The sequence below is a fragment of the Corvus kubaryi genome, unplaced genomic scaffold (assembly GCF_017639235.1).
Source record: "Corvus kubaryi isolate FWS band 111438036 unplaced genomic scaffold, C.kubaryi_AGA036_p1.0 37398, whole genome shotgun sequence".
Lineage (NCBI taxonomy): Eukaryota > Metazoa > Chordata > Aves > Passeriformes > Corvidae > Corvus > Corvus kubaryi.
This window is the reverse complement of record NW_024581137.1, coordinates 11,323,677-11,342,574: the sequence shown is the minus strand read 5'-3', so window position 1 is coordinate 11,342,574 and position 18,898 is coordinate 11,323,677. Positions and strand designations below refer to the sequence as shown.

At 36.9% G+C, this 18,898-nt stretch overlaps 1 protein-coding gene across 1 annotated transcript; it reads left to right on the top strand.

Moving 5' to 3' along the window:
- The first annotated feature begins 205 nt into the window (after positions 1-205).
- Positions 206-18,247, top strand: NME8 (NME/NM23 family member 8). The gene is made up of 15 exons (XM_042044030.1): positions 206-238; positions 334-391; positions 1,265-1,371; positions 2,406-2,477; positions 3,530-3,646; positions 4,578-4,638; positions 6,403-6,479; positions 7,693-7,785; positions 11,554-11,699; positions 12,993-13,168; positions 14,283-14,427; positions 15,201-15,305; positions 15,996-16,147; positions 17,172-17,316; positions 17,914-18,247. Exons 1-15 carry the CDS (start codon positions 206-208, stop codon positions 18,134-18,136), a joined length of 1,710 nt encoding a protein of 569 aa, XP_041899964.1. The 3' UTR covers positions 18,137-18,247.
- Positions 18,248-18,898: the final 651 nt, after the last annotated feature.

Sequence of the window (18,898 nt, the reverse complement as noted above, 5' to 3'; positions counted from 1 at the left end):
AACAAGTTGTATATTGCTCCACAAAATTCTGAAGTGGAGTATTAACTATCATTGTTGTAAGGGCTTCAGTTGAGTTAATTACTAAGGGAATCAGAAGGCAGTGATATTTTGAGAACTATACAAATCAGTTCTGTATGTCACAGGGTCTTTTAAAAAACTTTAAAAGTGCTTTGGATTTTAATATTTTTCCTGTAATCGCAGGGAAATGGCAGGCAAGAAGAAAGAAATCCAGCTCCAGGTATAAATCCTAATTACTGGAACAACTTTATTGGGAAAATAGATGTTTTTTCTGCCTTTTTAAAATGTTAAAATGCTAATTCATTTTTGTTTCAGACTGTAATAACCAATCAAAACCAGTGGGATGAAATGCTGCAGAAGAACGGTATAGTAGGTACTAACAGCTGATATTTTCTGTTTAATCTCTCATGGAGATATGTACAGGTTTCCATATTTATATATCATCTTTAATAGATACTTTAGAAGACTAGTACCATATCTTTTAAAGAAAGGCTATATATTTATATATATTTATAAATGTTTATCACAGAGTCACTGAATCATAGAATTGTTTAGGTTGTAAAAGACTTTTAAGATCATATATTAAGATTATGAATATGCAGTATCTTACATTATAAATACTCATCAAAATCATACTTATCTAATTTTTAATATACTGCTATACACCAATGTTTAGAAAACACCTTTCGAATATGGCATTCTCCATGGTAAGGGGTTGGACACTTCTGTGTGTAAAATCTTGCCCAATTAATACTGCAGCATTCTAGAGAGTACATGTTCTATGATGTGCATTATTCCCAATTTTCAGTTCACTTAATGCAGTAACCATGTCTCCTAAGTCTCCGAGGAATTGTATTTTGGTAAAAGGAAAAAATCTGTAGCAGGATCATATCTGCAGAGGGATAGTAATGGGCAAAGGCTCAGGGAGGTAAAAATCACAGGGGGAAAAGAAGAAGAGAAAATAAAAGGAAAAGGAATATAAGAGAAAAGTTCCTATTGAATTAATCATCTCAAATAGTATTCTGAAGTAGGTTTTCAATGTCAAAAGTAATTTAAATAAAAGAGTATGTATCCACTAATATATCCACTGAATCCATTGACATATTCATGATACGTTAATTGACTAGAAGAGGACTGAAGGATCCATGTGAATGCCTTTCCAGTGCTGTTTCAACCCAAACATAAATGTCTCATTTTATAAGTTCCACAAGTCAGCTGTTTGTAATCCCAAACTATTACATTTTAGTAATAGATGTGTATCAAGCTTGGTGTGGTCCTTGCAAAGCTGTGCTGAACTTATTCAGAAAATTGAGGAACGAGTTTAGTGAAGACAATGTGCTACATTTTGCTGTGGTAAGGACATAAATCCTGTGTGGGACTTTATTTACATTTTGGTTTAAATAGATCTTCTGATCTGCGTATGTAGAGCTTTCATTTTACTGTCCTGATACTGAGTTGACATAATTTTGGCCTGGTTGCTTTTCCTGCATATGTCCTCAGAAGACATTGTTTAGAAGTAGATTAGAACTGGTAATAAATATGTAAGAAGCTATATTTAAAAAAAAGATCTGATACCCCACAACTTTTGTTTTCCTTGATGAGATTGCAGAAATATTTAAAAGCCCGACTATACGACTTTTAGTTTTAAGTCTCTGCATTATGGGCCGTTGCATTTAAAATTCTTACATCCCTGAAAAACTGTTGCATCTTTTTTGCAAATTCTACCTGGTATTTCATTTTTAACAGAACAAAAAGGGAGAAATTAAAAAAACTATCACAGAACTGTAGTAGTAAAAATATTTGTTTACACTAGCAGTACATATATACAAATGTATTATATCTCATATTTAAAGTAGATAAATTTGTTTCACAGACTCAGTTTCTCCAAGATGTTGACCAAGTCCATCCATTTTCACTTTAGTGAAAACTTTAAATTCCTTGATGAAATGCCTTTTCAGAAAAAACAGGAATTTTTTACACATGAAAAAGGCAGGGAGTTATGTTCCGACGTTATCTCACGTGCATTCATACAGTTGAACACAGTTCACAAAGAACTTAATACACGGGATAATCTCTTCCATCAAGACTACATGGGCTACTTTTTCATTTACATATGTTATTATGACCTACATGAGAAAATAGTATCAAGAGAAGATATTTTTCCATGATGAATTGCTGTAATACGAAGGGAAGACAATCCTATGTTATCCAAACAGCTCTTTCTTCATCACTATAAGGACTGTTAGTTGTATTTAGGACTGCAGTTTGAGTTTTCAACAGCAAAATATGTAATAGTGGGGTTTTCTTGTGGGTAAAAAGGTTTCCTTATATATATGCATATGCATACACACTCATGTAACCAAATAATCTTTTTTGTCTGAATTCAGGCAGAGGCTGACAGCATTGAAAGTCTGAAACCATTTAGGAACAGCTGTGAACCTGTGTTTCTTTTTAGTGTTGTAAGTACATCACAGCAGTTTCTTTTAATGTGCTGCCTACATTTGCCTTAACATTTCAATAGATTATAAAATAGCTATGAGGCTGTGTAAATCCTATCTTTACGTTTTAGAGTACGTAGGATGGTACTGTCAGATGTTGTTTGCTTGAGCTGTTTCCCATGCCTGAGTCTGGTGGTTCTTGAGCACATTTTTGTTGTGGCTGTTGCACATACAGCCACAGAAGAATTGTGGTAGTCACTATTTTGGTAGTTACTGAGAAACCCAGGTAAGTTTTCCAGGTTTGCCTTACATAAAGTGCCTACATGTGGTTACACTAAAATTATTATTTTATGCACACTTTTCATCAGGGAAAGAGAGTTTACATTTCCTGGCATTATAGATTTTTAAGATAACAAATAAAATTATGTTTTCACACTTGAGGAACTGTAGCAATTCATCATATACTTATTATCTCTCACTGATGGACACAGAAAGTTGGTTCTCCTAGGACACCATTGTAGAGTGTTCACTTAAGAAGAGGTGGGGTTTCTTTTAACTTGAGGGAGCCAGGATTTGAATTTCCATAAGTAGGGACCAAGAATAATGAAACTTTCAGGACACTTTCAGGTTTGAATCTGAATGCTGCCTAGAGATGTTAGCAGTACCTTTGGTCACCATTAGCTTCACTACTATGCACCTGAATGTTGTAGAGAATGCGCTGAAAAGTCACACACACACACACACATACAAAAAAAAAGACAGAAAACTCCATGTTAGAGAAATTAAGAACAAGTAAAATCCATATTTGCATTTGCTTCCAACTATACTCTCAGTGTTGAGCCCAGAAATAAACATGGAAAATTTGGTAAAGAAGAAAGCAAGGAAATAAACGCACAGAAGTTTCATTCTGAAGTAACAGACGCGGTAGTAGCTTTCGTATTCCCTTCAGCAGGCACAGGAAATGACCCTGTAGCTGGAAAAAATTAGCAAGATATTGCAGGTTTCAAAAATTCAAGCAAATGTGTAAATTAAGTGATGAAAACTCACTGAGAGTGTTATTTTCTCTTTGACAGCATGGCAAAATTCTTGCAATAGTGAAAGGTGTAAATGCTCCTCTTATAACTGAGACAGTAACAGAGCTAGTGCAAGAAGAGAGGGACATTGCAGCTGGAGAGAAGGAACGCACTGAGGTACTCACAAACAAGATGCTGATGTATAAATGTGTATTTTTATTACACTTACACCATTTGTCTAAATGTCTGTGATAGTGTTTAGATAATGTTTAATTTTTTGTATTTTTGTCCTAACATTAAAGTGACATATATATGATGGGCTTTTGTTTTAGAAATCAAGTAAAATTATCTGGGTTGTAAGACATTTTTCAAGATCATCTACTCCAACCCCTCCTGCCACAGGCAGTCACATCTTTCACTAGATCAGGTTGCCCAAAGCCATGGGGATTGCTCTGTACCTAATGAATCCAGCTTGCTACAAAAAACAAAGGTCATTCAACAAATTTATTCCATCACCTTTCACTCCTGACTTTCAGGTAACATAAGGACACAAGGACAGCTTGGTCTGACCTCAGTAGCCTGCACTGCAAAAGATCCCACTGTTAGAATTCACAGTAGTAGCAGAATTAATCCTCCCCTGTTGCTTGTTCTCCTCAGAACCCCCAAATTTCCATTATGGTACTTTATAAAAACTTAACAAATTTACAGATTAGCCTAGTGATTTAAGAAATGAAGAGATGGAAAAAATGCCACTAGATCATAAGTGTTTTAGTAATCTTTTTTCTTTCAGGGCTAAGTATTTTTAATATATAACTTAGTAACTGCATCATATGAAACAGAGACATGGGAAATAGTCATGTCTCATTGCTTGTTTTGTTAAAATGGAAATGAAAGAACTTCACTTACAGTAAAAATAGCTTTTTAACAAACTGAAACTCAGTTAAGGAAAACCAGACTGGCCAAAGGGCCTTCTTAGAATTGCTTTTTTCCCAGGGTAGCAAGTCCATTCTTACATTAAGATAAAGGTGTTGTGAAGATGTGACAGCTATTTCTGGTGACTCCATCTTTGCACTGCTGATGTTCTTTACTCCATTTGCAATTACCTTAGGCAGAAGAACTCGTTTTCCATGAAGATTCATCAGAAGGGTCCGAGGGGGCTGTAGAGGAGGGTAAATACATTTGATTTATTTTAGAAATGTTAACAGAAAGAAAGAGAACAAATGTCTTTTGATTAATAATTGTCTATGTTTAGCACTAATAGACTCTCCTTTGGTTGAATTAATGGAAAGTTTTGATTGAGCTTTCTTCTGTAAGGAATTAATGTATTGGACTGTCATCATCAATATTTTCACCCCCACACTGAGAACCTCCAGACTTTAGACAGAAGTCACATGTGCCAGGGAATTCTGCTGTGCAAAATTCAGGCCTGAAAGTCAGTTCTACACAGTCCCTGTGTGAGCTGTGTACTTCTGTTGAGGTGGAATACTAAGATGGGGTCAACCCGAGAGGATTGGAAGAGTTAATCTGTGAAGCAATGGCCTGCCTTCTATCTCAGATTATTTTAATTAACTCTTTCACCAGATTAGATTTAAGAACAGATTTGTATAAGAGCATAAATCCACAGTAGCAGGATAAACTTCCAAAAAGGTTGAAAAATAAGCACCATCCTGTTTGCAAGTCCTGTCTGTGATTAATTTAAGGTTTCTCATGAGCTGAGACCTACATCGTTTCTTTTTTTATTGTTATCTGTAGCTACTGAATGTTCCTACTGCTTCAGATATGCAGAAAATGCCATTCTGCACCACTGAGATGGAACAAACTCCTCCATCCTCTCCTTGTTCTGGATGTTGCTTTTTTTCCCTGTGAGAAGCATTAGATCACAGTCATGGCACCCCTTTTCCTTCATCTTCATGCTTTTTTCCAAATGGATGGTTCAATTAACATATTCCTGACCTCAGCTTTAGCCTTTATTTTTTCTCATAAACCCTGTGAGACTTACTAGTATAGTACTATCATTTAGCAATTATCTACAGACTTCACACTAATCACCAAAACTTAAACATGGTAGAAAATCAGAAAAGAGAGCTTTAGCTCAGCTTCAGGAGAGGGGGTCTCTCAGACACTGTAATACACTAACATTTGGCAGTAATATTTTCCTTAACATATGCAGTTGCCTGTAAGTGTTTCTAGTATTGGTAACAAGCAGTACTCTACTGTTTTCATTATCCCTATCTTAAATTCTTCTACAGTTTTGGGGTCTGATTGATATACATTCAAATGCTTCACTGTAAACTTCAGGTCCAGTAAAGTTGCTATTCCCTTCTGACCATTTTCAGGGACCTGTATGCAGTGGATGTAGTAACACTGTGTCTACTCTTTCACAGCAAGGAACACCCTGTTTTAAACATCAGATTGTGCTAGCAAGCATGTGTGACATCAACAGATACTGATTGCCAATGCCTTCAGCGTTCACAAAGCTAAGGAATCAAACATTCACTATGACGAGAAATATATGTTCTACTGGAAATCTCCAATATTCATACAGATCTTCACTTAGTGAATTTTCATTAGTAAAATTCATTCCTTTCACTTTCCTAGTATTGTACATACAGAGCTCTCCCTAGACAAGGGCTCCATCATAAACTGATATTTTCCCACCACAGCTACATGTTTGCATTTCTCCACCATATTAGCCCCCCCCCCCCCAACAGTAGTTCATGGGAAATGTGGGTTCCAGGGAAGGAAAAAGTTGGTCCTGCACTCCAAGACATGCTTTAAGTGCAGGAGTCATTTTTTTGCGACCACTGTTTGGCCATATCAAGATGAAAATGGAGAATTACTTAGAGAAACCCACTTGTAAGTAATGGAAAACTTAGTTGTGCATTTATTTTGATGAATGTGTTAATTAGGACATTATTTTATCCCTTTTTCAGAAGTACTCACTTATTCAGTTGGAATTATAAAACCTGATGATGTCTTAGCGGGACGCATAGAAGAAATTAAAAAAAAGGTAGACAGAATTTTAAAATAGTCATTCATTCTATTTATTTAAGAGACATAATAGCAAAATTTAAGGGTAAGTAGATTCTAATTTATGCCCAGACTTTAGAACAGAATCTGATAAGGCTTCTCTGCTAAGGATGATAAAAGCACAATAATTTTTACATGAAATAATATGACATTCGAATTTATACTATTGCTTCAATATTCTATGCCAGAAGAGTTTAGACATTGATTGATATTGTTTCTGTTATTAAAAAAAAAAAAAAAAAGCCTCGTAACAATATATATCAAGATGAAAATATAAGAATTTTAAAAAGTGTTATGAGAGGGACAGTGACCTTTGCAGGAAGGGAAGTCAGAGCGCTATATAGGTTGTTTCTGTAATTGCTCTACCTTAGCTGGAAAGGAAGGAAGCTCAGCAAAGGCAAAAAAATAGGCGGGGCTTGCAAACAATTTAGCTGGAGCAGCTGCTACTTGGCTTATGACGTGTGTTTTCCTACACTGTGTCCACAGTCAGCCTCGTTGGGGCAGTCTGAAAACACTCAGCAGCACCACACGGGCTTTTAAAGAGCAGAGTGCTGGTACACAGATTAATATTGGTGTATCATCAGTACTGGGGCTGGGTACTGCCTTCGTTGTTAAAATATCAGTGTATGATACAAACCTCATACCAATGGACTATGAACTTTGATGAAAGTCATATAAATGTGCATCACTCACAAATACTTGAACTTGGTGCAGTAACAGAGTTTGAAACAGAAAATCATAAAGTAGATTTCATTTTTCTTTATTTGCTCTTCCTAAAGCCAAATAGTTTAGCCTGATAAAACAACTGTTGACAATTGCACATTTATGTGACTACTATGATTATAATAAAATTTATATTTTGCAACATAAGTTGCATGTTAACCAGTCACAATGATCAAAAGGAGTTTATTAAATGTGAAATAAAAGGGATTATTAACTACTGAATGAATGTGCTACATACATTGAACTGCACTGTATTTTTTCACAAACATTAACTTAGAGGTATTATAATCCTGAATTTAGTGACGTGTTTTGAAAGGCTGGAAGTTCAGTTTAGGCAAAGATAGAATATTTTGGAGAATTTTAAACTTAAGAAAGCTTCCAGAATCAATCGATCTTTAGATTTACAATAACATACGATTTTGTATGTATCCATTTTCAAATGCCTGTGAGTAACAACCGAATAATTGCAGATTAAAGATGCAGGATTTGACATTAAAGCAGCAGAGGAGAGAATGCTTACTGAAGAGCAAATCAGAGTGTTTTATGCCCGGAATAAAGAACAGGTAAAAACAAACTAAAAATCTCAGTGAAGGGAACAGGTAAAATATATAATGGTTACCAGATGTGCTTGCAAATCTCTGTATGGTCAATTTTAAGTATATTGAAGAACGGAGTTAATGTAGATTTAGTACATAAAAAAAGAGGTATTCTCTCTCCCTTTTCTTTCACTGATTCATGTAAATATCACTAGGTAGCAATCTAATATTCCAACCAAATTAAACTGACCTCCAATTAAATATTAAAATATTTTGTTCTTCTTTCTGTTATCTAAATGTGCATGATCCTTAGACATGGTGCTAAATTTCTAACACTATTTGTCAAGGTAAAATTATACTGATTTTAAAATGTGTTATGACAGGCCCAGTGACCTTTGTAGGAAAGAAAATTAGAGTGCTGTATAGGTTGTTTCTGCAATTACTCTACCTTACCTATTAGGTGCTGAAATGTGGCACAAACCCAAAATCCAGTGTCATCTATGTGACAGTGTGTATCTATTTGACATTTATTTTTCCACCCAGAAAATAAGTATATAATATATTAATTTTTTTATTTCTTTTCAGATTTTATCATGGGATAGTTCTGGGAATAAGCATGTGCACAGGCAGAAAGGGAAAGCATCTCAGTTGAAATCTACTTTTTGTGCCTTGTCCTACAATAGGGGACAAAAATAGCTAAAGACAGATATAAAGTTCAAGAAAATAATTAAATTAGGCTGTCCACCATTAAATGGCAGTGGTCTAGCAAACTAGCACCTGGATATGGTCATATTTTCCAGCAGTGTGATAGCTAAAATTAACTCTTTAGAAGGATCTGGGTCAAAAAATGAAGTTTCTTAGCAAATATTTGTACCTTCTGCTATATGTGTAAGATAGATAGAGGCTGGAATTTTATGCAAATAGTTTGTTTGATATTATTAGAGGGACCAATTGAAGGGTTAGCCTAATCTAAAGGAGTAGGTGGGAAGGTGTTCCTATGGCATTCCAAATGAATAAGAGTGAGATGAGATGGTTCCTACAAAAGTCAGAGAGAAAAAACCAAACTGATAGCAATCACTAGGCAGCTGCATTATGGCTTAGAAAGCAAGTAACAGGGAGATCTTGTAAGAAATCATAAAGGGCTTGGTTTTAGCAAAGCTGGGATTGTAGTTTAGACAGAGGCAGTTTTGAAACAGAGGTAAAAGTAACTCATCTTCCTGAGAAGAGCAGCCAAATTTGAGACTAGTTAAGTGTGGAGATAGACATGGGAAGAACAAAGACAAACAAAGCATACAGTGTTTGATATATCATAGAATCATAGAATCACAGAATGGCGTGGGTTGGAAGGGACCTTAAAGATCATCTGGTTCCAAGGGCAGGGACACCTTCCACTAGAACAAGTGCTCAGAGCCCCATCCAGCCTGGCCTTGAGCAGGGCTCCAGGGATGAGACATCCACGACTTCTCTGGGCAACCAATTCCAGTGACTCACCACCTTCACAACAAAGAATTTCTTCCTAATGTCCTCTAGACTCTGTCCTTCCCATGCTGGGATCCCAGAGCTGGATGCAGCTCTCCAGGTGGGGTCTCACCAGAGTGGAGCAAAGGAGCAGAATCTCCTCCCTCACCCTGCTGGCCATGCTGCTTTGGATGCAGCCCAGGACACGTTTGGCTCTCTGGGCTGTGAGTGCACATTGCCGGGTCATGTCCAGCCTCTCATCCACCAGCATCCTCAAGTCCTCTCCAGGGCTGCTCTCGATCTGTTCATCCCCTGGCCTGTGCTGATACCAGAGGTAGCCCCAACCCATATACAGCACCTTGCACTCGATCTTTTTAATGCTCATGAGATTCCCATGGGCCCCCTTCTTGAACTTGTGGAGATTCCTCCGGATGGCATCCTGTCCTTTGGGTGTGTCAGCTTGGTGTCATCTGCAAACTTGCTGAGGCTGCACTCGAGCCCTTCACCTATGTCATTAATGAAGATACTAAACAGCACTGGTCCCCAGTATGGACCCCAGGGGACACCACTTGTCACTGATGTCCATTGGGACTCTGAGCCTCTGACCACTACCCTCTGGATGCAACAGTCCAACCAATTCCTTATCACTGAACAGCAATAAGAAACAATTCACTTCAGAGAGAAGGATGTTGTGGGGTACCATGTCAAGGGCTTTACAGAAGTCCAGACATGACATCTGTAGCTCTTCCCTTGTCCATGATGAAGTCACTGCACTGTAGAAGGCCACTGCATTGATCAGGCAGGACTTGCCCTAGGTGAAGCCGTGCTGGCTGTCCCAAATCATCTCCTTGTCCTCCATGAGCCTTAGCAGAAATTCTAGGAGGATCTGTTCCATGATCTTCCCAGGCACAGAGGTGAGGCTGATAGGCCAGTAGTTCCTGGGGTCCTGCTTTCTACCATTTTAAAAGAGGCATACAATGTTTCCCTTTTTTTCAGTCATCTGAGACTTTACCTAACTGCCATGACTTTTACAATATCATGGAGAGTGGAAAACAACACTATTACACCATAGCAGATCCCTGCCAACATTAGGACAGGAGAATAATAAAACTGCTATGAGCTATATGGCTCCAGAGAGTCCTATGCATATTGAGAGGCCAATCATTTGGCATTCTTTAAGTTTAATTTTAAGCTGAAAAATAATTTTGTTAAAACATGGATTCCTTTGTGTTCAGTGCACAAAATTACTCCTGATTTAATACTCCCCAGTCTTGCTGAATTCCTGGAGTGTGCCTTCTACAAGGGAATGGGGACTCAAGGCGATAGACCTCCAGATTAAACTGGAAGCAAAAATTGATTCTTTTTAATGATGAAGCTGGGCGATCCACGACAGCCAAAATTAACAGTTACACGTAGTTCTTCTAACATAAGGAAGAGTACCTTCAAAGCCACCACAGTATAAAGACACCCTTTTTGCATCATACTGAACGTTTTTGTACTTCATTTTGTTTATTTTGAGTTTGTTCATCTTGGGAAATTGGTTAAGTGTATGCATAGATATGAAGATAATTGAAAGAGAAAAGCAATTATTTGAAAGCTTGTATGTGAATATTTCATCCTTGTATTTCTAAAGGAAAAAAGTATCATATGCGATAACATGATGCTGACTGGTAAGGATTTAGCCAAATATTTAAAAGGAGAATAAATATCCCCAAGAAAAAGGTGACATACACAAAAAAAAAAAAAAAAGAAAGAAAGAAAAAAATAAAGATTAAGAACTCACACCACAGGCTTCAAAAGTTATTTTTCTGATGGAAATGTACTTTTATAGGATTGAAAGTTGAAACTGGAGAAGTGAAAAGCACATAGCAAAGCAAATGAAGGGAAAGTCTACAAATGTCTTGCAAATAGCTCTGTGTTCTATATTTATAACCAGCTACATGAATTTCATTTCAAAAATTATTCATGAAACTGTATTGCAGTTTCTTGTCACACTACATGCTGTACTGCAAGCATAGAAAGTGATCACATTGAGTTTCCAGATCGTTTTCTTCACTCTTGTCATTTGCATTTTAACCAGGAAGAACATCTAGTACTTGTTTAAAGGAGTTGTATGACTTTCTTTATCTCAATTAACTTTTTTTAGTCATTTGATAATGTTGTCTCAAATAATCGATCAAAAATCTTCCCAAACAACCTAACAAGGTTCTGAGGAATGTGTGTGAATGCCAGTTTGGAACAGGAATGTATGAGTTACTTTAAAAGCATAATTGTCTCATTACTGATGAAAAACTCAGAGCTCCTGCAGTTCAGAGGGGGGGAAATTATGTTTTTTAGCCTGACTTTGAAGCGTTTGTTCGATTCATGATGAGTGGACCATGCCATGTTTTGATAATCACTAAAAAAGAACCAACTGCTGCTATTCCTCAATGGATAGATCTACGCAAAAAAAGTGAGTCTGGTGAGCCTGAGCAGCCAGTCAAGTAAGTACCAGCGAAAATGTGTATCTGTGATTCAGTCAGTGTTCAGAGCACACCATAAACCAAGGCATGTTCCTACAGAGGCAGATGTGCCCATGTGTGCAGGGTCCAGGGAGCAGGCAGAGTTCGTCACCTAGTCCTTCACAGGACCACCACTAGAAATGCAATCCCAGCTCTCATGGGAATTCAGAAATTCCTTGCTTCCTAGTTAGAGATGACAAGCAAAGGTCACTGATCTCTTTGAACTCACCTTCCATGGGTTCTCAGAATGAGGGGAACAATGCTACACTTCAAAGCTGATGTAGTCCTTGCAATTCGAGTTCACCCATACCAAGGGACTGCCCACACCACCAGTTGAAGTTGCACTCTTTCCCATGTTTACCCCTATGTTTGTTGGGAAGCTGTAGATACAGCCCAGGGCAGACCAGGACACACCTGAGGCATGCTCTTCTCCCAGATAGCACTGTAAAAGCCAGCAGAGAAGGGGTAGGGTATTGGGGGTTGTGTCCCCACACTACTTCAAGAGGCAAAAAAAATTGTAAGGATTAGCTGTTCACAACCATGATATCTTGAAGTGTGTGTTTTTCTTCTATGCCAAGGGTTTGTAGAGAATTTTAAGGATGATAGTTGTATATGCAGCCTCAGACAATCGAGTGTTCACAAAAATTCAAATATCGACTCAAGTTTTATATTTAGACAAGACACTTACTTAAAGCAACGTGAGCTTAAATACTTCATCCAAAAAAGAGATTGTTTTAATAATTGACATTTTTGTCAATGCCTGCTGCATCCCTGTCTGCATTAATTTAGTACAGCTGGGGAATACTGCATTTTCTACAAGTGGCCAAGAGGGGCTTTATTTACATAGCTAAGTAAACAGACCAGAAACAATGAGAAGTGTCTCTGTCAGAGACAATTCTGTAGTGCTATCATTTTTATGATCATGCTGTACATGAATTAAGCACAAGCCTTCTACTGATCATTCATTACACACTGTACATTTGTAAGTAGCAATTTCGTCTCATGAAACAGAGAAATTATTTTGGATAACCTAGAGGGGAGTTGTTAAAGCAGCCTGGCTGAGCTTTCTCCTTCAGAGCACGTGATCAGGCACTTTTTGAGAAGATTAATAATTCTCAGAAATATTACTTTACTCATGAATCTGAATTTAATAAAAACTTTGTTTTGCATTCTATCCTTATGTTTCACTAAATTTTAAGAAAGTACATCTTCAAAAAGTCAGTTTGTTAACACCAAGCAGTAACTTAAATACTGTATTACTTTATGTTTCATCAGGTTGCCAGGACTCACAGAAACTGAGAGTCTGGTAAATTTATGTGATGTGCAAGACAGTGTTGAAGATGCCAGCAGACAACTTGCCTTCTTTTTCCCAAATTTTAATGTAAATAAGGCAGAACAAGTTGAAAAGACTTTGGCCATAATTAGACCTAGTCTCTTAAAAGAAAGGCGAGGTAAGTGTTAATAACCATATTTTCTATCAAGTATGTATAAATATTCTCCTATTTTGAATTTTGAATTATAAATCCTAACTCAATTAATGAACTGGTTTTAGGTTATACTGTTTCTCCAGCATTAGGCCAGCAGTAATCTTTGTCTGGAATGAAGTTATGAGGTTAATGTTTTTCATATATTGAGAATGCAAATGTCAATGATATTTTGTTTGGTTGGTTAATTTTTCAATAAAGTCTGCAGATGGAATGTTCCTATAAGACCTCTCAGAGAAGCTAGAATTTTCAAATGTAGTATAGGGGACTAGATCTCCCACTGTAATAAAGCAGCTGATATTCTTGAATAGCAGGCCCAAGATAGATCAATGGCAAGAGGAAAAAATATGCAATCCAAGATATTCTATTCTGCATAAGGCAGTGATGCTCAAGGGCAGGTCTAAACAGAGAGCATTTTCACAGATCAAGTAAAAAAATCTACCCCATTACATAAACCTTAATCCAAACAAGTTTACTTTTCTTCTCAGTCATATGTTTGCATTTCTTCCTAGATTTCAGATAGCATTTTTATTTCTAACTTGAGAATCTCTGTACTTGAACAAACTTACACGCAGAGAGCTGAAACTCTACAATTTTGATCTTTCCTTGTGAGTTTATTTTCCTTATGGTTGTCTAGCATGTTGCTTAGAGCTGCAGTTCTGCAGCTCATGTGTAGGTAATTATGCCTTAATTTTGTAGATAATTTTGACTTGTGCCAAATACTGCTTGCTTACCCATGTGGTCTTGTAAGACTTAGTTAAATAAACATTTCACCTATTCAAATTCCTTAGACCTTCTTTTGCTGGTAATAACACGTATCATATTTCTCAGTCAGGAATTCCTACTGAGGTTTCTGAAGCAAGAAAAAGCCTTAAGAAGACGAGGATCAGCTTTCTGAGTGTTCAGGCAACTAGCGATGCCTTCTAGCAGTTGCTTTAAATCAGTTTTCTGTTCTTTAGTTAGGAAATAAATTCACCTGTAAAAATTTAACATTATCATGGAAAATTCCATGTCATTTGTCTACAAGTGTGCAAAGGAATGAATGGATGGCAGTTTAGCATCATTTCAATATATTTAACAGAGTCTATCATGCAAAGAATAAAGGATGATGGCTTCAAAATAGCAATGCAGAAAGAAATAATTCTGTCTGAGGAACAAGTACGTACATTTTACAAAGAACATGTAGATCAAGACTACTTCCCAGTCCTTCTAGAGCAAATGACCAGGTATGTTGAATGAAAAAGGAGAATGTGAATCTATAGAATCTATATTGGATCAGATAAGACTGACATTTTCACAATAATTATTGAATCATAGACTCACAGAAGGGTTTGGATTGGAGGGGATCATTAAGGCCATTTAGTTCCAACCCCCTGCCATGGGCAGGGACACCTTCCACCTGAACAGGTTGCTCAGAGTCCCACCCAAACTGGTGTTGAACACTTCCTGGCTAATACATGATGCACATGTACCTGAAAGTTTAGTAAAAGACAGAACAGGATCAGATAACTGCAGATAATGGAATAATTCCCAAGTACAACAAATATATAAATCAAGCTTTTAAAAGTTACTAGCTACTCCGTATCTCTGTATGTATGACGTCTCAGCGGCCAAGTTCACTGATTTGTGTGAACTTGCTGCATTTAGGTTGTCTGTAGGAGAACTCTGAAATCTTCAACCATGCTGTGTGTTGGATACTTGGGGAAGAGAAATAAATCATGTTTGGATATTCCATTCATATGAAATTGGGACATGTTTAGGGCATGATCAGTATTTCTGTCTTGCCATTGTGACAAAACTCAGTAACTTTGCAATTCAAATTCATATTTAATCCCCATAAAGTTTTATCAGACAGTACCTGTTTAAACAATTAGATCAGTTTTAAGGTCCTCCAGTACTGGTGCTCATTTTGCTAGTCCAGACTATATATAATCAAATTGCTTTTTAAAAGTACCAAGAGCTGAATTTTTTTTTTAATGCTACTTTTCCTATTCTACAGTGGTCCAACTCTTGTATTGGCTCTAACACGAGAAAATGCTGTATCACACTGGAGAGATTTACTAGGCCCAAAGACTCTTGAAGAGGCTAGGGAAAATCCAGAGAGGTAATAGTCACAGAAGTAAACCATTATTAACAGCTTCCAACTTACTTTCGCATTCCTCAGCTCATTCCCCATTCCGACTAGTGTAACTATAGTGCCATCATCTGGAAACAGATATGCAATTCTGCAGTTTTTTAAGCTTTTCTTGGGAGTAGTCGTGTATTATGCATAGAAACTATCAAATTTTTTGAGATATAAAGTCTGCTAAACAGAATTAAAAGCTGAGTTTAAAAAGTGCAATGTAATGAAAGGGGAACTCTTGAGTCAGAGAAAAAGTGTTGGTAATATCTATTCATAATAGTAGACAGGGTTTCTTGAAATACCACCATTAGTTTTCTTGAAATACCACTGAGATTTTTCTTGTAGCTTATTGAAAACTTTGCATCAGTAGAATATTTTATTTGTGACCAAGTTTCTCCTACACATTTTATAAATGGACGCCTTAGTTCTACCTGCTTATCGCATTGATCTAGGAAATTGCCATGGTATCATGTTACCTGCTGCTGACAGAAGTGATGTTTCATTAAGGAAGAAGTGGTATTACTTGGAAATACAACAGGATGAGGGTTGGGAGGGAGGGTGTTCATATTTCAGATTTCCACTGATTTATATTCACTGGGTTAAGGCTAATCATAGTTCACAGCTCAAAATGGCTATATTTTTAAGTAACTTCACTCTTTTAATGACTCCTAGTTTGCGTGCACAGTATGCGATTGAAAACGTACCTATCAATCAGCTGCATGGCAGCTCTTCACACATCGATGCTCAGAAGGAACTAGAGTTCTTCTTCCCTGAGGAACAAACTTTTGCATTAATCAAACCTCATGCTGCTAAGAATCATAAAGGTAAGGCTTTCAGAAAGTATGGGCTATATCTAGTGATGTAAGCATTTCTACAAAAGATTAGCAATGCACACTGCAGTAAATCATGTCAAATGCATTATTTTGATTCTCTGAAATATGTTTTCTGTGCAGAGAAATGCTTTTACCGGGCTTGCATAATTCAGATTGACATCTCAAATATGACATTTTCTTTGCTAAAGCTGCCTATAGGTTTTTCTTCACTAGAATAGTGGTGAATTGAAGAAAGAGAGTCCTTAGCTAAGTTAAATCTTTTAAAAGCCAGGCACTTCTGCAGAATACCTGCCCAGCATCCTAACTAGTCAAAGGAGAGACACACTTGCCAAACTTGTATTACTTACTTCAGACAGTTACATTTACTGACTCAAAAGGGGTCATTGCTCAGTTAGATGCATTCCCATCCTTAGTTTAGCTTACTGTTAGACTAAGGGAATAAGGAGAAAAAAGTCAAAAGTAAAAAGAGCACTGTTTACAATTTGGAATCTTGCCCTAAGAATGTTTGCTGGCACTTTTTAAAAAGCCTCTATCTAGACCCCTTACTTAACATTATTCTATTCTGTTCTAACAAATTTCAGTAGTCTTTCTAATGCTAATTCATCATTGGCTTTTGGGAGTCTTTCTTCCCCTCTTGTAACAATCCAGATTGATTTTGGCTGGCCAGCTGATGTTTGATACAGCATTACAACTACAGTCCACTTTCTGTTCAATGTGAGAAACAACAGCAAATGCTATTGGTATAGTTAATTACAGTCTGGGTTTGATACCTGCATTGGTATGAATAATGCACTGACAATGGTTTCTGCCTATTTTAGAGGACTGTTGAAGTGTTTCTTATGTTGTCCATGGGTGTTTTATATTTGCAAGAAGAATTCCAATAGGTGTTGGAGATTTTTTTTTTTTAAAGGCATCTGGTATTTCCCGAAACTTTTAAAGTTTGGGTGTTTGCAGTTTGTATTTTTTGCATCTAAATCATTTCAATCAAAAACAAGCTTGTTTGTTATCCTCCTAGATGAAATTATGAAAAAAGTTAAAGAGGCTGGATTTAGCATCTCAAAGGTAAAAGAACAAGCTTTAACTCGTGAAATGGCTGCACAGTTTTACAAGGATCACGAAGGAAAACCCTTTTTTGAACAGTTGGTGAATTGTATGACTGAGTAAGTGTCTTGGTTTACAGTACTGATGTATGTAAGTAGACATCACACTTTGCATCTACAGTGCCAACAAAACATGTTACACCATAAGTGGTGCAAGGATTTTACAACCTGTCACTCTTTCTAGCAAATTTAGTGGCTTCTAGCACAGAGTACTCTTCCTTTAAAAGGGAGATTTACAATACTTCTCAAACTTATGGGTAGTATTATTTTGGAGTTTATTTTCTCTAAAAAGGAACTGCTTTCCAATGGAATCCTTTTTGTCCTCATGCAGGACAAATATCTTCCTCATAATATTGTTAGTATAGCTGATAAATACAGTATGTGTTGTCTTGCTTCAGAAATCATTGGGTGAGAATATTTTTAGGACAAGAAGTCCAAATCAAAATATCTGATCATCATAATTTCTTTGAGTTTCAATTATGGGATATTTCCTTAAACAAAACACTCAGAAACAAATTTCAATATTTAAGCAACTTAATAAAATTAACATAGTTCAATGCTTATTATAACCCTTCGCGGTACCTCTGACATTAAAGCTAAGTCTGCATCTCAGAAATCTCAGAATAGTCTAAGAGCTTCCTCATATTGATTTTACAGGGGTCCATCAGTGATAATGGTCTTATCAAAGGAAAATGCTGTGGAAGAGTGGAGGCAACTAATGGGTCCAACCGATCCAGAAGAGGCAAAGAAGACCTCTCCTGAATCAATTCGGGCTCAGTTTGCACATGATATTTTGTCTAATGCTGTTCATGGCTCATCTAATATAGAACACGCACTGAAAAGCATTAAGTTCGCATTTGGAGAGCTTGATGCAGACTAAACAATTAAGATACCATCTCTGAAAATTTATATTCATGTAATTAGATGGATCTGTCTACCTAACCACTCTGTTTAAGATTACATAAACACACTTGTTTTCCTTCATACTCCATCCAATTTTAGTTGGGCAGTTTTTGTTATCAGCTCTTCCATATTGCAAAACATATCGATGTAACAAGTAACGCCTGCTAGAAATTTGACATTAGTAATGGTTTCTATATATATGCTCAGTAGATGCCTTTGCTTTTATCATTTTGACAGATTTATGCCTTTCCAATTGTTCCAGGATCCTAAAGCATTTTGTGTATAGCTACCTTAAAGAGAGCAAGGAAGGACAAGGGTCAAGGAAGGTGATTAAAACACTATTAATGGCACATCCACTGTGATGTGGATCGAGTCCTGCAGTTCCAAATGTGAGCCAAATGGGGCTCCTGGGCCCACTGACCAACTGTAAATGTGTGCATCCCTGGTGAGACCGCTCTGGGCTATTAAGGCCTATTGGTTCCCTCAGGGCCCTGAAAAACATTGGCATTGTTTATTTATCCTTTTCCTAAATATCTTCTAATGATTACTGTCACAGGTAGGATAATAAACTAAAAGATCCTTTCCAGTCAATTTACTTAATTCAAATATATCAGAGGAACTAAAATACAAAGCCAGATCTTACATAACAGCTATTCTTGACATGTACCTCCTTGCCAAACTAGTGAGTTCATATCCTGTCCAGTCTAACTCGGCTGGCCTTCATGAAGAACACAAATAT